Source organism: Diadema antillarum, unplaced genomic scaffold (genome assembly GCF_040938485.1).
Source record: "Diadema antillarum isolate AM-2024a unplaced genomic scaffold, OU_Dant_1.0 seq00001230_RagTag, whole genome shotgun sequence".
NCBI classification, from domain to species: domain Eukaryota; kingdom Metazoa; phylum Echinodermata; class Echinoidea; order Diadematoida; family Diadematidae; genus Diadema; species Diadema antillarum.
In genome coordinates, this window is record NW_027272018.1 from 49,632 (window position 1) to 72,018 (window position 22,387).

The 22,387-nt window shown below is 36.6% G+C and overlaps 1 protein-coding gene across 3 annotated transcripts in view; it reads left to right on the forward strand.

The window, feature by feature from the left end:
* LOC139745035 (uncharacterized) overlaps nt 1–22,033 on the forward strand; it is a 61,826-nt gene extending 39,793 nt beyond the window's left edge. The window contains exons 5-10 of one of the 3 annotated variants that reach the window (XM_071655442.1): nt 5,370–7,864; nt 8,512–8,642; nt 9,677–9,749; nt 18,354–18,463; nt 18,834–18,891; nt 20,300–22,033. In XM_071655442.1, coding sequence (XP_071511543.1) covers nt 8,548–8,642; nt 9,677–9,749; nt 18,354–18,463; nt 18,834–18,891; nt 20,300–20,434 — 471 coding nt within the window. In that variant the 5' untranslated portion in view covers nt 5,370–7,864; nt 8,512–8,547 and the 3' untranslated portion in view covers nt 20,435–22,033. The other 2 variants (XM_071655444.1, XM_071655443.1) reach the window with 2 other exon arrangements.
* The last annotated feature ends 354 nt before the right edge of the window (nt 22,034–22,387 follow it).

A 22,387-nucleotide genomic window follows, 5' to 3' on the forward strand; every position in this document is an offset into this window, starting at 1 on the left:
TTTTGTGCAGCAGTTGGATGTTATTTCATCAGTCATCATCCTAGTGCCAAACTGCAGTAAGGTCTACATGGTAGCTTTAAAATACAGGCAATATAATGTGATGTAACACTGTACAATATGTAGTATTCATGTGAGGGAATATGTCTGCCATTGGTGTTTATGATAACTGGCATTGCACTATAGTACTTAGTATATATCCCACCATACCTGCGTATTGTTGGTAGTGACTAAAGGTTATACAATTATTCACTTTAGGAGGGTAAGTTATTGCAGTTTTTTTTTTTTTTTGGACACGAATCGGGCTTGTGTGGTCTATTGTGAGGATACCAGTATCTTCAATAGACTAATAGTGCAGTTTTACCTTGGGTTCATGAGAGATGGAACAGAGCACTGAATGATTTCATTTGAGTTGTACGTGATTGCCTATTGTAGGTTTTTGTCGAGCCCATTGGAGGTGAGGGGCGGGACTAAGGGATTGTGTGCAGTGTCTGTCCCTCCTTTATCCGCTCGTCTGTCGTCTGTCTGTAACGCTACAAAAACTGGAATATCTGTACTGAGGGCTTCAATTTTAATCAAATTTGGAGGGTACTGTGGTTATGCAAAGTTACACATTTTACCAAACAGCATGGTCACCTTAAGATCAAAGGTCACAGGCAGGGGTCAGTGAACTTTAAGGGCAGAAGTCAAGTTTTTTTTATGGCGTGTTTCGATGATGGCTCATAACTTTTGATGGATATGTCTGTTTGCAACCAATCTTAGGTAGTAAATGTTTCCTTGGGAGATGAAGGTAACCACAAGGTCGGAAGTCACAGGCAGGGGTCAATGAACTCTTAGGAGCCAAAAAGTTGTTTAGGGTGCATTTTGATAATTTCTCATAACTTCTGACGGGCATGTCTGTTTGGATCCAAATTTAGGTGGTATATTGTCAAGTCAGAAAGGCACGAGTTGCAATACTATTACTTCATGTGTTTCAGTAACAAACAGTGTAGAAGTTTGGGCCATTCAACATGCGATACATTAGAGACAGTCTATGTCAAAACCAAGAATACTGGAATGTTAATTATTCATGATTGTTATGATATTCAAACGTTACTTATGTTTGCATGTTATATTAGAAAAGATATATATTTTATTGAATAATAGCATTTTTGTTTTTTGTTTCAGAATTCCTCATCATCATTTGGATCTGTGGAGGATTCGGGTTCTTTTTTTTGTGGACAGAGCAAAGTGGTATAGTGTTTGGGTAATTCACTTTAGCGGGCTAAATTATTGTGCATTGCCGATTACCCTTAACACTTTAGGTACAAATGTTATTTTTTGGCAGGAGTTGGAATTGAGCAGTCTACTGTGGAGATAGCAGTATTTCTTTTAAAGGGGAAGGCTAGTAACTGATCAGTGGGAATCAGTGGAAATGCTGGGAGATGATTGTTTCAATCCTTATGGGATTCATTCAAGAGTTCATTGTATATCTATTGTTGTGTGAAAATGATTTGCTTCAGAATGGTCTCATATTCAAGTAATGTGCAGTTTAATGCTTCCAGGTTAGCGTCCCTGGTCAGTGACGGAGCATTAATCTGCACATTACTTGAATATGAGACCTTTCTGAAGCAAATCATTTTCACACAACAATAGATATACAATGAACTCTTGAATGAATCCCACAAGGATTGGAACAATCATCTCCCAGCATTTCCACTGAGTACCACTGATCAGTTACTAGCCTTCCCCTTTAAGAAAATGAACTGATATTGATATAAAATGCTTTTTCCTTAGACGCCAGACTGAGTATACTTGGGACTCATCTTTAGCAGGCTAATGTACCAAGGACACATGTGCAGTTTTGCACTGGGGTGTTAAAAGACTGAATAAACCACACAGGGGTGCAGATTGTGATCTGTGTGCAGCAGTTGGATGTTATTTCATCAGTCATCATCCTAGTGCCAAACTGCAGTAAGGTCTACATGGTAGCTTTAAAATACAGGCAGTATGTGACGTAACACTGCGCAATATGTAGTATTCCTGTGAAGGAATATGTCTGCCATTGGTGTTTATGATAACTGGCATTGCACTATAGTATATCCCACTAAAGTAAATACTTGCGTATTGTTGGTAGTGACTAAAGGTTATGCAGGATGTACAATTATTCACTTTAGGAGAATAAGTTATTGCAGTTTTTTTTTTTGGACAAGAATCAGGCTTGTGTAGTCTATTGTGAGGATACCAGTATCTTCAATAGACTAATCGTGCAGTTTTACCTTGGGTTCATGAGAGATGGAACAGGGCACTGAACGACTTCATTTGAGTTGTACGTGATTGCCTATTGTAGGTTTTTGTTGAGCCCATTGGAGGTGAGGGGCGGGACTAAGGGATTGTGTGCAGCGTCCGACCGTCCATTGTCGGCTTGTCTGTCGTCTGTCTGTAACGCTACAAAAACTGGAATATCTGTACTGAGGGCTTCAATTTTAATGAAATTTGGAGGGTAGAGTGGTTATGGAAAGTTACACATTTTACTAAACAGCAAGGTCACCTTAAGGTCAAAGGTCACAGGCAGGGGTCAATGAACTTTAAGGGCTGAAGTCAAGTGTTTGATGGCGTGTTTCGATAATGGCTCATGACTTTTGATGGACATGTCTGTTTGCAACCAAACTTAGGTGGTAAATGTTTCCTTGGGAGATGAAGGTCACCACAAGGTCGAAGGTCACAGGCAGGGGTCAATGATCTTTTAGGGGCCAAAGTCATGTTTTTTAGGGTGCATTTTGGTAATTTCTCACAGCTCTTGACGGACATGTCTGTTTGGAACGAATCTTATTTGGTAGATATCTCTTGGAGAGTTGAAGGTCATTACAAGGTTAAAGGTCACAGACATGGGTTACCAAACTTTGAGAGTTAGAATTTTTTCTATTCTGTGCAAACGGACAAGAGACATTTTGGCAATTGTCTTGTTTATAAAGAAAATGTTTCCTTCTTCAAGTTGTTTACGAGGGTTTTAATGTACTCTAAGGACACAAGTGCAAGTTTTGCAGTGGGGTGATGACAAATGGAATATAGCACACATTGACATCACTCAAGTGGTGTACACTGTGTTGTGTGTAGGCCCTACACCAGTTGTGCTTGTTTTCATCAATTTTTTATAGCCTAGTACCAAACTACACTACTGTTGTATGGTTGATTCAAATTACTGGCAATGTGTACTGACTTGAGATTACAAAATCCCTTGTTTATAGGGTTAGTATTGCTGTAAAGGAATAGGGAAGACTGGGGTCAAGTGGGACAAAGGGTGAAGTGGGAGACTTGTGTAGCTCTAAAACCATTTGGCTAATTAAAAATTATGTCATATTAATTAGTAAAAAGTTGTGTGTAAGCACAATTCAGAAATATGCCAAGAGTTTGTTCACATTCCTGCTGATATGAGTAGTACAATCCAAATGTATCAGCACACTGCTTCCTAGTTTGCTGTGTGTCACTTTGGATTGTTCAGATCCGTGAAGACTACTGTAGCACTCACAATAGATGCATTGTAAGATGGAATATACTTGCCGTTGCCATTATACCAATACCTTTTCCATTGAGACCAATTACCTTTGCCATTGATATGAATTACCTTTGCCATTGAATTGATACCAGTAACCTCTGCCATTAAATTGATACCAATTACCTTTGTCGTTGATACCAATACCTTTGCCATTGGTACCAAAAACTTTGATTGAATTGTTAAGATTGCGACAAAAGGACCTTATTTTTACTTTATCATTTTGCATAAAAAAGTACTTTGAATTTGTCATGAAATTGGCACTTTGTTTAAGGCCTGTCCTTAGTATTCATAAATTCCATCAAGGTAGCATGTCACCATTCCAGTCTATTCATATATTATTTGAATGTTTATATCTTAAACAACTGTGAGGGGGATGAAAAACAAAAATGTGTTTACGGGGTTAGATTTTGCAATTTTATATAACAAATAATTTTTGCTGGCATTTCCAACAAAAATAATGAAAGCATCTCTTTGCCATAAAATCAGTTCGCTTGCATGGAATGCGTTGAAAATTACAGAATATAGTCTTCATGTAACTTATGATATTCAGTTGGTAAATTTGTAAATAAGTGCATTGATGTCTTTAAAATATTTTTAAAATACCGTTGAGAGAGGGCGCTAGGGTCTGGAAGACAAACTGTTTCAGTACCTCTCAATTATTTATTTCTGCATGAATCATGTTCTAATGTGGTACGGTTCCATGACATTTGCTCTCGCAACAATAGCTCCGGTCTACTTTTGCCATGATAACCCTAAACCTAACGCTAACTGTAATGCTAACCCTAATCCTAAACTTTGCATTGTTCTGAACAAAAAATGAAATCATGTCCTTGACCTTACCCTTTAATGTTTCGAGATATGTAGACTGGAGCAAATGTCGTGTCACCCTTGGTACATTGGTATACATGATCATGGTCATTATATCAAGTGTGCTGATGAGGATGAGGAAAAAAAGTCATGTTGAGGTCATGTGTTCCCAATTATTTGTTTATTGCTATGTCAATTTTGTTCACAATTGATGAGAGTGATGAAGTCCACATTTAGTGTCCTGCCAGTCAGAAGTCAAATTTATCTATTTTTTTATTTTTGCATCAGATATATGTCAAAACTTTATGCATCTTTTGGTAATACTACATGTATATTGATGAGGAATATATTGTCAAAGGAGATCTAGAAGACAAAACATTATATTGGAAGACAGCAAGTGTTATTGCGTAAGAAAGTCTCGGAAAATTATGCTTCCCTCAGGTCACAAAAGGAAGTAACTTCGAAAGCTAACTTTGAGTGAATGAAGAAAATGATATTAGTTTTTCCGCTCTAATATAATGGCTACCCCTCCCGTTTATATTATATAAAAAAAAAAAAAATGAAGAGCAGATATCATCAGTTTGATTTTGCCACCATAATTTCGTTACCCATAGTGACCTCTTAGTAAGAGTGCAGTCAAACTTGAAAATTTCAGAGTTTTAGATCGTAGGGCAGCATAATTTTCCCCTGACTTTGGGAGGCAGGATCAGAAACCACAATATAATTTCAACAAAGCTAATGTTCTTTTTGTTTTCTTTCTTTACAGGTCTGTGAAACCCCTGGATAAGAAAACAGGATACAGGTGAAACCCCTGTAAAACGAAACAGGATACAGGTGAAACCCCTGTAAAACAAAACCGGTGAACAGGTGAAACCCCTGACAAACGAGAAAACAGGTGAACAGGTGAAACCCCTGACAAACGAGAAAACAGGTGAACAGGTGAAACCCCTGACAAACGAGAAAACAGGTGAACAGGTGAAACCCCTGAAAAAATCGAGAAAACCGGAGAACAGGTGAAACCGGAGAACAGGTGAGACCCCTGTATATAACAAGAAAACCGGAGAACAGGTGAGACCCCTGTATATAACAAGAAAACAGGAGAACAGGTGAGACCCCTGTATATAACAAGAAAACCGGAGAACAGGTGAGACCCCTGTATATAACAAGAAAACCGGAGAACAGGTGAAACCCCTGTATATAACAAGAAAACCGGAGAACAGGTGAGACCCCTGTATATAACAAGAAAACCGGAGAACAGGTGAGACCCCTGTATATAACAAGAAAACAGGAGAACAGGTGAGACCCCTGTATATAACAAGAAAACCGGAGAACAGGTGAGACCCCTGTATCCCCTAACAAGAAAACCGGAGAACAGGTGAGACCCCTGTATATAACAAGAAAATTGGAAAGTATATAACAAGAAAATTGGAAAGTATATATAACAAGAAAACAAGAGAACAGGTGAAACCCCTGTATATAACAAGAAAATTGGAAAGTATACATATAAACGAGAAAACAGGAGAACAGGTGAAACCCCTGTAAAAACAAGAAAACCAGAGAACAGGTGAAACCGCTGTGTATAACAAGAAAACCGGAGAACAGGTGAAACCCCTGTATATAACAAGAAAATTGGAAAGTATACATACAATCAAGAAAACAAGAAACGAGTGAAACCCCTGTATATAAACTGGAACAGAAGTGCAGAGAGTCATAATGATAAATAAATGCAAAGAGTGATAGTACACAAAAAGTGCAACCAGTGATTTAACTGAATAAGTAGAAGGGGTGGAATTGCAGAATAAGTGTTAAGAGTAATATTGGAGATTAAATACAAAGAGTGATATTACACTAAAAAGAGGAAAGAGTGATATTAGGGATAAACAGAGATCTGAAAGTACGAGTACTAAAAAACATTGTCATTTGTGAATTTGTCTTGGGATATAAATTGTGATAGAGAAAAAACGGGCTTGATTAGAGTAAATACAATCTTATAAAATTGCTATTACATACTTTAGAAATAGGCAAATTTGTAAAAAAAAAAGGGAACCAACCTGGGATATTTAAAGTTGCACAAATAGAAGACTGTGATTACAAAGATAAAACTCTATCTGCTGTAACTGAATTTGAATCTTCAGCAAACCTGAATCTTTGATCCTACTCTATCTTGAAAGAACTTGAAATAATTTCAAAGAGAATCAGAGAGAGAGAGAGAGTCTCAGAATCAGAGGCAGAAAGAGTCGGAATCAAAGACAGAAAGAGTTAGAATCAAAGAGAGAAAGAGTAATAAGAGAGGAAGAGTCAGAATTGAAGAGAAAAAGAGTCGAAATCTAACAAAAGAGTTTTAAGGAGTGTTGAATAAAGAGTGCACTCCGTAAAGGAGGTGAAAACTATAAAGCAATCAGAATTGAAGAGAATCATAATTGAAAGAGAATTCTCTTACAGGAGGCGAGAAGTTTGCTGAAAATTTAAAAATAGAAATATAGTCTTGCATCACTTGAGAAACGGTGTCTTGAGTGGGGAATTTACGGTAAAAGAGAATTGAAGAGCGCCATCTTAAGACAAAAGCATTATATCTGGTAAACGTTATTGCGGTAGACAATACAAGTCTTCTTCTGGTGGCAAGACAGGTGTACACAAAGATAAGCAAAGGTGAAAGTGCTATAATCGCGTTCCTGAAATTGCCGCAGTAGCCATTACTAGCAGGTAATAGACAAAGAGCGCCACCTGTTGGTAGAAACAATTAAGAATACACACATTGCACAAAATAATTTTTCTTGGCAGACAAAAAGCGACACCTATTGGTAGTAACTAATTAAACAACACACCTTGTACAAATAATTTTTCTCGGTAGATAAGAAGCGCCACCTGTTGGTAGAAACATTATAAGGACTGGTGTCACAGCCTCATTGCAAGTACATTGTACAGTGTAATACAGTTCACGTATCATATATTAGCTTTCAAGGCAATACAATTCTACAATTTTGTTGTCAATTGCAATACAGAGTACCAGGGGTAGACCTGATTCATATAAGTATAGTGATTCAAGGAATATATTGATTGAACAGTACATTTATTTGGTAATAGGTACCTACTTTCAAAGCCCTGTAGTTTGACAATGGAAGCAAGTGAATTCAAGAATGTTATTGGTGATATCCTAGATATCCTCCATAGTTGCGACTTGAGAAATGTAGAGGTCAGTGAATGTGATGCATGTTGTAATGTGATCAATGAAAATGAAAGCAGAGTACCATGTGAGGATTGTGGCAAGCAGTTTCATGTGATGTGTACAGGAACTATTTCTGAGGCTAGACTGTGTGATGCAAGGTTGATTTGGATATGTTCAGCATGTGGAAGCAATAATATTGCCCATCGCATCTTTGACAAAATTGGCATTCCCTGTCATTTCAACAGATACGAGCTTCTCAAAGACATTGGTGATGAAGATTCTGGTGCTGATGTTTCACATTCATCATGCAAGAGCAACCAGAGAAGGAAACCAAGCAAGAGACTGAAAAAGAGGTACCGGTATGTGAAAAGAAAGGACAATGGAATTCTAGAAATGACAAATGTGTGTGTGCAGAAAAGAGCAGATTGTGAGAGAGATGAATCAGATTCGACTTTCATGACAAATCTGACCAAGAGCCAATTTCAGCCATTAGAAATTGCAGTTGATGATGGTTGGAGAACTGTGAAATCAAGGAAGACAAAAGTGACTACATCCCAAACAATGACTGACAATCCCAAGACCAAGACCTTTAACAAGAGCTCAGTGAGATCAGTAAATGGTGTGCCTCTCCAACCTGGTGTGACCTACATTGGCAAAGCAATGAAAGCCTACTATCTTGAAAAACAGAAAAGAGCCAAGACCAGCAAGGGCAAGAAATCAAAAGCAGAAACGAAGCAAAAAGAACCTGGTAAACTCGTGAAGCAAAATGTGAATGCAAACTTGGACACAGAACGAAATGATAGTCTGCAGGTATATACTGAATCTGTATTGAATGTATATTCAAAGTGTGTTCAGTCACCTCATGTGATGGCAAAATACACTGAGCAAATCTATGCAAAAACACAGAGAAGTTGGGCTGATGTGGCTAAAAGCACTCCGAATATGAGTAATGAATGTTGCGTACCGAAATGTGATCAGACTACATGTGCCTCTGTCCCTTCCACAGACATTGAAAAAGAAGTTTGGAATGTGAACAGGCTCTATGGAGGTGGAAATGCACGGCAACCAAGAAAGAAAGGTCGTTTCACGAAGATCAACAGACAAAGTGTGCTACCGGAAAAAAATGCTGACTCACAGGTGCGTAATAATGGAAAGGTCAAACCTGACATTCCTGAAGGAGAACATGTAGCAAAGAATGAAAAGTTGTGTAAGAATGAAACATCTGACCATGAGGACAGTAATTCCACAAGTAGAGACAACACAAGCTCGAATGATATCTCCAAAGTGAAATGTGACAGAATGCACAATGTGCATGAACTAAACCCATGTTACAGTGGAAGAAAAGATGTTGAAAGTGACAGACAAATATCAGTGAAGGAATTGTTCCCTGTGAATTGTTGTACAGATGTAAGTGTTCACTCTCCATGTCAGAGACCTGTTTCAGCTACACAGTGTGCTGAAGTTTGTAATGAATCAATATTCTTGCCTGAAAGTGAAAAAACTACTAATCCATCTGACTGCATAGTAATGAATGATGATTCTGCGAAAAGTGCTGACCACCACAATTCATATGATGTACAGGAATCAATAGTACATGTATTAGATGATGAACCAGCTGCAAGTGATTTAGAGACTGAAGAACGTGTCTGTAAGCCTGTTTCACTCTCAAGTTCTGAATGTGGTAGAAGGCAGTCATATCCTATGACCAAAACAATCGCACAAGGAAATTTTAATCAAGGTGATCAACGATTTGGTTACACTGCTGGCAAACAGTGTGCATGTAATTCCCTTGTGGCAGTTCTCTACACCCAAACAAAGAATGGAATCGAAATGAGATCTCGTGATCTTGATCAGATTCTGACACTTGGGAATGAGTTGTATTATTACATAAAGAAGGATTCACCACTGAATGAAGAGCTTGTAATGATAGATGAATTACCCAAGGAACTTCATATTCTGGATGAAAAATTTCAAATAACCTATGCTGAATCAAAATATGGAGTGTTGGATGGAAATCAAAACAATTTGTCAAATTTTGGTGCTTTGTCATTGAGCCAAGCCTTAGAACAAGAACTATGCAGATATGATGCATGTCTTATGAATTTTGCTGAGAGTACATTTGCAATCATTACACATGACAATGGTTATTATGTATTTGATTCTCATTCCAGAAGTCATGATGGGTACTTGGTACAAGATGGATGCAGTGTCTTGCTTAGCATTTCATCATGGCAAGGTATACAGGTACACTGTTTGAATTTGGCAAAATCAATGGCATGTGATTTACGTACTACTCAGTTTGAACTAACCGGTCTGGCATTAGAATCCAATTCTAAGAAAAATGCATTGACAACTAGTGGCTCCAAGAGATCAAACTCAGTAAATACTGCATGTAGGAATACAAATGATCAAAACAGCAACATTTCAAAACATTGTGATCATGTTAAAGGAACTAACAGCGATAGCTGTAAGACTCAAAATGAAACAAAGAAAAACAGAGTAAATGTAAACAGTGATGGCTATGGGAATGAGAATGAAGTTGAATTTGTTTCAGTTGAAAAGACAACAGAAAGAAGAGATCGAAATTTCAAATTTGTGCCGATTACATACGTAGACAAACAGTCTTTGTGCAATAAATTGAATTTCAGTTACAGTGGTACTGCCAATGAATCAATGGAGGATAGAAATGAAAGTTTGTATATTGGGAAACCTGTAAATATCAAGAGAGTTATGGGTGATGGCAACTGCTTTTACAGAAGTATTGCTCATGTAGTTACTGGCAGCGAAAGAAACCATTTCATGCTCAGGAAATCCAATGTGGCACATTTGCTGGAAAAGGGTGATTTATTTAAGAATATAATAGACACAATGAAATATCAGAGTGTCAGGGATTTTGTACTTCAAGAGAAATTGATGGATTTAGGAACATGGGCTGGTCACACAGATATTAGTTCAATGGCACATATGCTAGATCGTGATATATATGTGTATGATGATCGAACAGAAAATTGGCAAATATTGTCTGCAAGAAAACCTGGATACTACAACAAAGTAACAACTGAGAGAGGCATATATATTCTGTTCACTGGAGGCAATCATTTTGACGCAGTGGAAAGTGTAACTACTGTTCTGTCTAGTACTTTGGATGAGAAATTACCTGTATTTCATGTGACTTCAGATACAAGTGTAGAAAACAAGAAGGAAAGTCATGATTTATCATCTAAGATTACTAAAACCCTGACATTAAAGAAATGCAGTGTTAGAATGAGGAAAATGACATCAAAACAAATAATGGCAGCAAACCTGCATGAGGCACAAATTCCATTACAAAACACATGTGAACAGACAGTAAATGTCGATATTGATGCATCTGAGGTGAACAAGTGGGAGAAATAAAAAGTATTAATCTCAAGTACAATCCTGTGAATAAATTTGATAGAGAGAAGTTTTGTTGCAAATTAGGTATAAAGGTTAATGACAAATGTAGCAGTACTGATATGCAAAAAGATATGGTAGAAAACGATGATATTACTATTCTGTCACAACCATTGACTATCTATAGAATTACTGGTGACGGAAATTGCTTTTACAGAGCTATATCATATGTCACATGTGGCAAGGAAGATTCACACCGTGATGTTCGAAAAGCAGTAGTTAAGCATATTTTACAAAACAAGCAAGATTATGTAAGCCTTTTAAGATCAGGATACACAGATATTGTAAAATACATTGCAAAGGAAAGAGTATTCAACAATGGCACATGGGCTACAGAATTGGAAATAATGGCCTTATCAAATCTACTAGATACTGATGTTCTTATATATGAAGAAAACTGTTCAAAATGGAATTTATTTGGTGCAAGCAAACTTCAGTTTGGAATTGTTACATCAGAAAGAGGTATTTACTTGCAACACACAAATGGCAATCATTACGATGTTGTAGAATCTGTGTGTCCAAGGATCCAAACACCAAGTTCATCCCAAAACTTGTCAAGACCACAAAACATTACTGATATGGAAACACCTGTGACAAGAAAGAGAAAACTCACAACAAAGAGGAAACTTACAAAACAAGTAAATGATTGTGAAATCAATGTATTGAACGATGAAGTATTAGAGGATGACATTGAACGTGCAGTTAAAATGAGTAGGCATACTGAAGAATCTGAGAAGTTAAAACTACTAAGCAAAACTACGAAAAGGAGAAAACGAAGCTAAAAGATGCAGTTGCAAAGAAAGTAAAATATCAAACAGATGTAAATTACAGGTTAGAAAAGATAAAGGAAATGAAGAAGAGACAAAAAGACAAGTACTCCTTGGATCCCACTTACAGAGAAATTGTCAAGAAAGCAATGAGCACAAGGATGAAAGGGAGATATCAAAACAATGCTTTATTTAGAGAAAGGCTGAAGAAAATGAGGAGAGTTTGCTATGGAACCAATGTTCTATATAGAGAGAGGCTTAAGAAACTGAGGAAAGCTAGATATCAGAACAATGCTTTATTTAGAGACAGGCTTAAAAAACTGAGAAAAGCTAGATATCAAAATGATGCTTCATTCAGAGAGAGGCTTAAGAAACTGAGGAAAGCTAGATATCAAAGCAATGCTTCATTCAGAGAGAGGGTTAAGAAACTGAGGAAAACCAGATATCAGAATGATGCTTCATTCAGAGAGAAACTTAAAAAAATGAAGAAAGCTATTTATCAAAACAATGTTATGTTCAGGGAAAGATATAAGAAATTAATGAGAAAAATTTCGAACATTAAGTACAAGAAAAATTCTGTGTACAGACAGCAGGTTGCAATGAGAAATGTGAAACGAAAAAAGCAAGAAAAAATGAATATGACAAATTGTGATCATGTTTTGAAAAAATTTAGAGAAATTGTTTCACATGGCCCTGAGTATGTATGTTGTGTATGTTTGAAATTATTATTCAAAAATCAAGTATTGAGGTGCACAAAAGCAAAATATAACGATCCGAAATGTGTAAAAGAGGAGTATTTGCATACATGCAGTGATGACTGTGATATTGACTGTCAAATAGTAAAGTCACCAAGAAATTCTTTATGGATTTGTTACACTTGCCACAGGAAATTATTAGCCGGTAATATGCCTGCTGAAGCTAGCAGAAATAACTTAGAATTACATGCTATTCCAGTGGAACTTCAAATTCTGAATCAGTTGGAAACGCATTTGATTGCACTAAACATTCCATTTATGAAAATTTTGAACCTGCCTAAGGGAGGACAATATGGAGTACATGGCCCAGCAGTTTGTGTACCATCACGCACAGATGAAACTGTAAAGATCTTACCTCGAGCAGAGACTGATGATCAATTTATTCGTGTAAAACTGAAGAGGAAACTGTCTTATAAAGGATATTATGAATATCAGTTTGTCAAGAAAAAGAATGTGCTTGCTGCATTGGAATATTTGAAGCAAAATAATAAGTGGTATTCTGATATTGCTATAGATAATGAATGGAGCTCTGATTTATCAGAGAAAAATATTCAAGCAACTTGTGTTAAACCATTGGATTCAAGTGAAACTAATGATGACGACGATGTAGAAGATGATCAAGATGGACAATTACAAGGCATTCAATTGGATACATGTTTGCAGAAGGTTGATATGAGGCAAGAAGTGCTTGATCAGTTTTTTGATGATATTATATGCTGTGCACCTTGTGAAAAGAATAGTCCAGTTTCACTGTTGATGGATAAGAGTAATGAGGCAAAATGTTTTCCTGCTCTGTTTCCAACAGGCCAGCCAACATTTCATGATACTAGGTTCATTAACGTAACACTTGGTCGTTATTTACATAATCGTCTGATGCATGTAGACAACAGATTTGCAAAAAATACAGAATATATCTTCTATGCTCAGTGTATTTATGAACTGCAACAAATACTCTCAAATGTTTCTATAGCTCTCAGAAAAAGCTCAGAGGAAATAGATAATCCTACATCGATGCAATGCTCAGATCTAAAAGATGCAAGAAAGGTTCGTGAGATATTGGATTCGAATAAAGGGTATAAATTTCTGAAGCAAATACGGGGAACACCTCCATACTGGCAATCTACACAGAAAGATGTATTAGCAATGGTTAGACAACTTGGAAAGCCTACATGGTTTGCATCATTTTCATCAGCTGAAATGAGATGGCCTGAAGTTATTAACACATTGCTAAATCAACAAGGTGATAGAAGAAAAGCAAATGATTTGGATTGGACAGATAAGTGTAATTTATTAAAGTCAAATCCAGTAACAGTAGCTCGTATGTTTGATGAACGATTTCATGCATTTTTAAACAAAGTGATTCTTTCTGAGGCAGAACCTATTGGCAAGATAATTGACTACTTCTACAGAATTGAATTTCAGCAGAGAGGATCTCCACACACTCACTGCTTATTCTGGGTTGAAACTGCACCTTACTTGGGTATCGACAAAGATGAAACTGTCATAGATTTTGTTGATAAATACATTTCATGCAACATTCCATGTGAGGATGAAGATGAGGAACTATATGAAATAGTGAAGAATGTTCAGCTTCATTCAAAGAAACATTCAAAATCATGCAAGAAAAAGGGAACTGCCTGTAGATTTAATTTTCCAAGACCAGCTTCTGTGAAAACATTTGTTGTGAATCCTAAAGATAATCCAGAAGTTACTGATGAAGCTCAAGATATTCTGTCTACAGTAAAGAATTCTTCATGTATGGAAGGGAAATATGATAATGCTAGACAGCTCTTTGAAGCTCTTGGGATGTCTCAAAAGGAATTTGAAGATGCCTATAATTCTGTAGCTACAAAAGAAGATATAGTCATGAGAAGAGATCCAAAAGATATATGGGTGAATCAATACAATCCATTCTTACTCAGAGCATGGAATGCCAATATGGATTTGCAGTATATAACAAATGAATATGCCTGTGTTGTTTATGTTGTGTCATACATGTCAAAAGCAGAAAGGGAGATGGCTTGCTCTTGAAAAATGCAGAAAGTGAAATGAAAGAAGGCAATGAAGATGCTCGAAAAAGTATGAGAGAATAGGACATGTGTATATGCAAAACCGTGAAGTTTCAGCGCAAGAAAGTGTGTATCGTGTTTGTAGCCTGAGATTGAAAGAGTGTTCAAGAAAAGTTGAGTTTATACCTGTTGGACCAAACCCGGTGAGAATGAGTTTACCATTGAGTGTTATTCAAAGCAGACGAGACGATGATGATAGGAGTCCATGGATGCCGAACAGAATTGATAAATATAAAGCCCGACCTGATGGTTTTGAATTTGAAAATATGTGTTTAGCCACATTTTGTTCTAAATATAGACTACTCAGTGAATCTGATATGAAGGGTAAGAAACAGAAACAGAATGTATTCAAATTGAGAGATCAGCTGGGCTATGTACAAAAGCGATCAAGAACCAATGATGCTGTAGTGAGATATCCTCGCTTTTCACCGACTGTAACCCCAGAAAAATATTATCAGAGTATACTGCAACTATATTTGCCATTCCGTACTGATAAACAGTTAAAACCTGATCAATTTTTGACATACCAGGAATTTTATCAAACTGGATCTGTACAAATGTTTAATAAGAGTCTGGAAAGTGTCAAAAGTATTGTCAATGAAAATCTCAGGCAGTATGAAAAAAATGCTGATACAATTGATCAAGCACAAGAATATCTTGAGAAATTTGGTCCACAAGAAGATGCATGGGGATTACTCTGTCCAGAAACAGAAGTTGAAAGACATGAAACAGCTAAAATCCATGTAGAAGTTGAAGATGCTGACAATGAACTTAGAATCCCAGATCTTGAGTCTAAATCTCAGGAGAAAGAGTCATATGGCATAGAATTTCGATCATGTAGCATTTCAAAAGAAGACAGTAATGTCTTATTAAGAACTTTAAATAGCAAGCAGCAAAAGGTGTTCTACAAAATACGACAATGGTGTCTTGACAGAGTTAATGGAAAAGAACATACAACATTTCAGATATTTGTGACAGGTGGTGCTGGAACAGGAAAAAGTCATCTAGTGAAATGCATATGTAATGAAGGGACAAGAATTCTTAGTAGAATGATGCATAATCCAGATGATATTTCAATTATGAAAGTAGCTCCAACTGGAATTGCAGCTTACAACATTAATGGTAGTACTATTCATAATGCTCTGTCCATACCCATTTCTGCTACACTACCATACCAACCCCTTGGAGAAGAAAAGATAAGTCATCTACGTAGTCAGCTGGGTCAACTACAGATACTTATAATTGATGAAATATCAATGGTTGATCAGAAGCTATTGTGGTATATACATGGACGTTTAAGGCAAATAAAGCAGACACGTGATGATGCTCCATTTGGAAAGGTTTCAGTTATTGCAGTTGGAGATTTCTATCAGTTACCTCCAGTAAAAGGTACTCCTTTGTATAAAGATACATTCCAAAGTTCTTTATGGACGGACAACTTCTTTATGATTAACTTGGATGAAATAATGAGACAAAAGGGTGATGCAGAGTTTGCTGTTCTTTTGAACAAATTAAGGATTAAAGGAAAGAAAGATGAATTATCTAGTGATGATATAGCAGTTCTTCAATCATGCCAAACTGGAGAACAGTGTGAGGATGCATTGCATATATATTCTTCAAACAAGCAAGTAAATGACTGGAATAAAATAATGCTTCACAAGAAATGCACAAATATCATATGTATTGATGCAGAAGATTCTGAACTTGGTCATGAGGGTAAATGCAAAACATGTGACAAACCACGGAGATGGACTAAAGCTTCTTTGCTACCGTATCTTTGGATTGCTGAAAATTGTAGAGTAATGCTCATCAAAAATGTGAATGTGACCAAAGGCTTATCAAATGGCTGCATTGGCACTGTAACTGACATAATAAGAGTAAATGAAAATGCAAGACCCACAACTGTGCTGGTAAAATTTGACAATGAAAAAGTAGGAACTCAGGCAATACAAATGCAACAGGAATCAATTGGAAAAAAATATACTAGGAAACAATTTCCCTTGAAATTAGCATACGCATGCACAATACATAAAGTACAAGGCATGACAATGGAAAAAGCTGTTGTTTCTCTGAAAAATATATTTTTGCCCGGACAAGCATATGTAGCTCTGAGTCGTGTTACATCATTATGTGGACTAACAATTGAAGATTTTGATCCAAAAGTTATGTATTGCAATCCAGCTGTTAAAGAAAGTTTAGAGAACATGCCAACATTTGTTGATGAAAAGAACATTGACAATGATATCTCCATTGCAACTATGAGTATAATGTTACATAACATTCAAGGTCTTAAAGCACATTTCAAAGATATCCAATCAAATTTCCTACTTAAAATTGTTGATATTATTTGTTTAACTGAAACTTGGCTTAATGATGACATTTTTGATGTGAATTTAGATCAGTTTAAAATGTACAATCAGCCTCGGTCAAAATCTTACTCGGATGAAAGTCCCTTATTTTCTGCACTGAAAAATCAATCACATGGTGGAGTTGCAGTATATAGTAAAATTAAATCTATTAGTAGGCTGGGTTTACGTGTCAATAATCTGGAATATATTACATTTGCAGTAGCTTGTCCTTCATGTCTCATTTCAGTGATATATAGACCTCCTAGATATGACAAGAAACAATTTTGTGAGAAACTGAAGAGATTACTCATAGAATTGCAGCAAAGAAGTACAAAATGCATAGTTATTGGTGACTTCAATGAAAATCTGAGACAAGGTTCAAGTGATTCATGTGTGCATAAATTGATGTGTTCTTATGGATATCAACAACATGTACGTGATGCAACGACAGAAGGTGATACATTGATTGATCATGTATATAGCACAGGTATAGATACACTTCATGCTGAAGTTATTCCCCTTTACTACAGTTACCATGAGGCTATTAGAATACAGTTTTGATGAGTGCTATTGTGAGTTTATGCAAAGTAATGTGGTGTATGTACTCAAATCAACTAACATTTATTTTCATTTGTTATCATATTTTCTTTTGTAATCCAGAGGATGTGGTAAACAGAAGTGAGTGTCAATGGGAGAGAGTATACAACAATAAAAAAAAACCCTTAGTAGTAGTGATACATTATAATCAATACTGAAGTGAATGAAGTAAAAAAAAAATATATATATATATATGAATATATGCAATGAGCAAAACATGTAAAGCATGGAAGGATCCACTGAAACATGCTTGTGAATATGAAGCAAGTCTTCAACAAAAGTAAGACTATTTCAGAAAACACTGACATTATAAGACAAAAAGTGACAAGACGACTGTAATATTAAGACATGAGAATAGACAAGAACGTATGACAGATATAATGATATTAGTTTGATCGTTTATTGAAAGAAATATTGTGATCCATGACAATGAGAAACGAAAAGATGAGAATTGTATCATAGCAGAAATTACTTAGAGACTAATCCTGGCCGTAAATGAGTTTTGGTTATAGTGGTATTAATAGGATATTAGGTGACAGATGATGTAGATTCTAGATGACAGTTACCAATTTTGTTTCAAAGTAGTTGCTAATGACAGTTACTTTTGTCAGGAAATCAAAGCTCTAAAATATGTTCATTGCAGCGTACAAGTAATACGACGTAGAACAGAAATAAAATGAATGAGAACTGATATACAACTGAAGTAAAACAAAGAACAGACATGAGACAGACACAGAACAGCAATATAATATAGCCTAAAAGATTATTGTGTCTGCTGTAGGAACTAGATTTTGCAAACTGATCATTTGAGAAAATGTACTGTATTCTAATGCAAAAAGTTAAATGCTAAGGATAAGCTTTCTTGATTGTGTCATAGGTGTCAAGAGCAGTGGTGGATCCAAGCAGGGAGGCACTGGGCTCACACCCCCTTTATCGGATTCATGGATCTGCCTCTGATGAGAAGAAGTTTAAATCAAGAGAAAGGAGGTAATGAAACAAAGTAAGAGATGTGGGTGTATGCAAAATTCTAATTTACATTCATGTGTTGTAATTTATATCAACGAATACTTCATAATAAAACACAGAGTGACACCTATGACTGATCATGTTTTTAGCACAGGATTCGAATCAATAATGTATGTGGTATATATCACAAGTTTTGAAACCCTTCACATAAATCATTTTAACCAGTTTAAGTGCTCAGACCCCTGTTTCCTCAAAAGTTTGTATTGATTGATTGCTATCATTTATTAGTCTTTGCCAGCCATTGTGCGAACAAAGAGCTGGCAAAATAACATCAGTTTTGGATTATATCTATGTGATCAACATCCAGTGGCTTTTCTTTTGCCTGTTGAAGGTTGAACTGGCCTGTGTTTGTGCCTGACATGCCGTTTTTTCATCCAAGTGTTTCAGAGGTGAGTCTTTCTGTTCTTGAAACCTCTCCTTTTCAGCACACTCAAGCCAAAGGCTTAAGTGAGCTATTGCGATCACTCGTCATCTGACATCCGTCGTGCGTTGTCTACCGTGCATCATGCTTAAACTTTTTACATTGCCATCTTTCTTTATTAAAACTCCATGACCACGTTTCACTGAACTTCCCTGGCAACGTGCATTCGGGGATAGGATGTCAATTCAGATGGGCACCATTTCACATCTGGTTGGCCCCCCAAGTTGAAAAAATCTTTAAAATTTCTTTTCTTTACAGCCAAAAGTTATACAGCCAAGTTATTACTGGTAGTACACTGATGGTTGTAGTTTCATGTTCGTTCATATCAAAATAAGGGGTGACCCCATTGGCATCCAAGGGAAGGGTGGGAGGGGTCCAAATAGGAGCCTAAATTCTACACGTTTATCTTTTTGAAAACCATATGATTGAGCTTCACCAAATTTGGTGGGCTCAAAGGCCCCAAAATTAAGGACTCTTAAAAAATCTTCTCTAGAACCAGAAGTGATAGAGCGAACTTAATACTGTACTTTGAGTTCGTACATTGATGGTTGTTATTGTAAGTTACATGTAAGTTGTTCATGGCAGAATCGGGGGTGGGGGGGGGGGAATTGAGGGGGTTAAATGGGGACGTAAATTTTACGTGTTCATTTTCTTTTTGGAAAACTCCCTGGTAGGTACAGTAACATGGAATTAAGGAATTTTCCACATACACAAATAGGATTAGAAATGATAGATTTGTCAGTATTTTTTTCTTCCAACTGCATAGTCAAACTTTGTACATACAGTGTATTTGGCAGGTATTTTCACTAGTGTGACAGAATATGCAAATGGACACCATATCCCCAGCTCTCAATGCTACCCTACCCCCCTCTACCTTTGTGACTTTGCTATGTTTGAGGTTAGAGTCTGCAAGATTACTTGGAAGGTGAACATGCGATACTTGGGTGAGCACAAGATCCTGCATTTCTTGTTTCTATACCTTCTTTAAATAGGTGCTATAATTTTTGAGAAAAGCAGGTTCAGTTTTACTCAATGTTTAGACTAGATACTGAGTAAAATAGAATGTGTGTTCCAGAGTTTTGTGAAATGCAATATGCACAAATATGTATGTATGTACAGAGGAATAAGCCAATTGTCCATGGTTTAAAGCATAGTTTCAATTGTACCACCTTTGTGAATTCGGGCCAATGTGTCTGAATTACATACAAGAAAGCATTTTGATGTTAAAGTCCATATCAATAACAGGTATCACATGATATATGTTTACTTTTTTCCCAGTGGACAACAAATATCATTTTTATGCTAATATTTCAGTGATGTTGAAAGAGGAATTTCCAGCATTAGTAACAGTATGTCTCCCATGTCTTTTTGGCCAGGTCACGCTCAATGGAGAGAGCATGCTAGCTTTGCATTGTTCTCTTGATGTGATACAGGGACTAAGAGTCTACTGGTTAAAGGCCCAAATGAATCAGACCATCTGTGGATCATGTCTATCTCAACTGTGTGGATGACTGTCAACCCTTGAGATGGAGAACAGCAATGAGAACCCAGGGAGGGGAATAAAAAGTGTCCATCCTGGACACTAGAGAGGGTTGGTTGCAAAAATGGAGTGGACAGTTGTGGTCATTGTGGCTCCCAGAAGGTTCAAGTTTCAGTGATGATTCCACATTGTTTGTCAGTGCATCTGTGAAGGAAGAAATTGTATTTATGTTAATCATGTTTGTTTAAGACAAGCAGTATATGTGTGTGATGCTAGGAATTAGGAGAAAGTACACAATATTCTGTCTCCATAAGGAGACATCACTTGAAAAATTTCATGATGTGTCACACACCAAGCATAATATGGTATTTTGAAAACCCAATATTACAGGAAGCACCGTGATATAACATTTGTGGTGTGTAAGATTACAGTGAAAGCTGTGCTTCAGCTGCACACTTCTATTTTGATTTCATTCAATGTATCTCGAAGAGTCAAATGATTCAGATTTTTGTGTATACTGATGTGTTACAGAGTTATGTTAGCAGATGCAAAGACAGTATATCAAAACTCAACCGGCCAGTCGCAGGAAAACTGTTGATCAAATATTCGGTTTATGTCAACTGATTTGTGTTCTGTTGTATTCATGAAAAAATGTTGAGTGACAGTGAGGCCTAAAGAAGCCAAAATATAATGTCCTTTTTGTCAATTGATAACCTGTATATGTATTTAGTTACAGAGTGACGGAGTCACATTTGCGTGTCGAGTATGATATTGATATTTTCCAGAGTAATTTGCACATGTATCATAACATCCTATAACGGGTGACAATACATATGTGTGAAGGGACAATTAAAGAAATGTCCCCATGGTTAAATTTTTGTTGTTGTTTTGGCCAACTTACGAAGCAAAGTTGACGTAAGTAAAAGATCTTTATTAGTAAGTACATTGAGCAGATGTACACATGTGTCATAGTGTTTAAATACAAGTTTGTTATAATCAAGGGATGCATGCTGTTACCTCATTAAGTGAAACTCCAGTGATAGTCCGTACTCAAGAAAGAGACATATCTTTGCAACGGTCAGCACAATTTCATGATGAAAGTGTATGTTTGGTTTCCACATTTAAAGATGAAGTGTATGTGTTAAAGAAAAAGAAAAAAATACATATATTATTATACACTATACTATACATGCCTGAAGTTACGTAAGTTTATTGGTCCAGCATGTGAGGATATATTTACAGCCAAGACTACCAGAAAGCACAGTCTCAGTCAAAATATTGATACTACTGAAGAAATGATTGAGTACATCTATTGTAATCTTTCCGGATTATGTGCACCTGTATGTGCACCCGTTGAAAATAATTTCACATGTGTGGATTACTGTAGACATTGCATAATTATTGTATTTACATGTTTTGTAGGGGGCTTGTTAAATTTTTCATGTACATTTATTGTTCTAAAAGTGGGTGATTGATGCCAGAGTTTTAACTAATTCTGATTTAAAGGCTCAAAATCAGTCATTACAAGTGTAGTATGCCAGGTGATGTTTCAAGAAAGCAACTCAAAACTATTTGAGTTTGTAATTGTGTAAGCTGAATAACACACAAGAACAGTGAAGTAAGCCTTACAATGAAGGTGTTTATAGTTGAAAAGTTACATTCATAACTTTCCTCTTCTGGGGGGGGGGGGGGGGGGGGGGGAGGTGTGATGGAGAACAGCAATGAGAACCCAGGGAGGGGAATAAAAAGTGTCCATCCTGGACACTAGAGAGGGTTGGTTGCAAAAATGGAGTGGACAGTTGTGGTCATTGTGGCTCCCGCAGAAGGTTCAAGTTTCTATGTTGATTCCAGATTGTTTGTCGGTGCATGGCATGGTTTTGTTGGTGCATGACAAGCCCACATCAAACTTTATGGCTTATGCAAGACACCTTCATATCAGATAGCACTAGATGAGCAACTTCATAGTGTCTTGGAATTTCCTGCA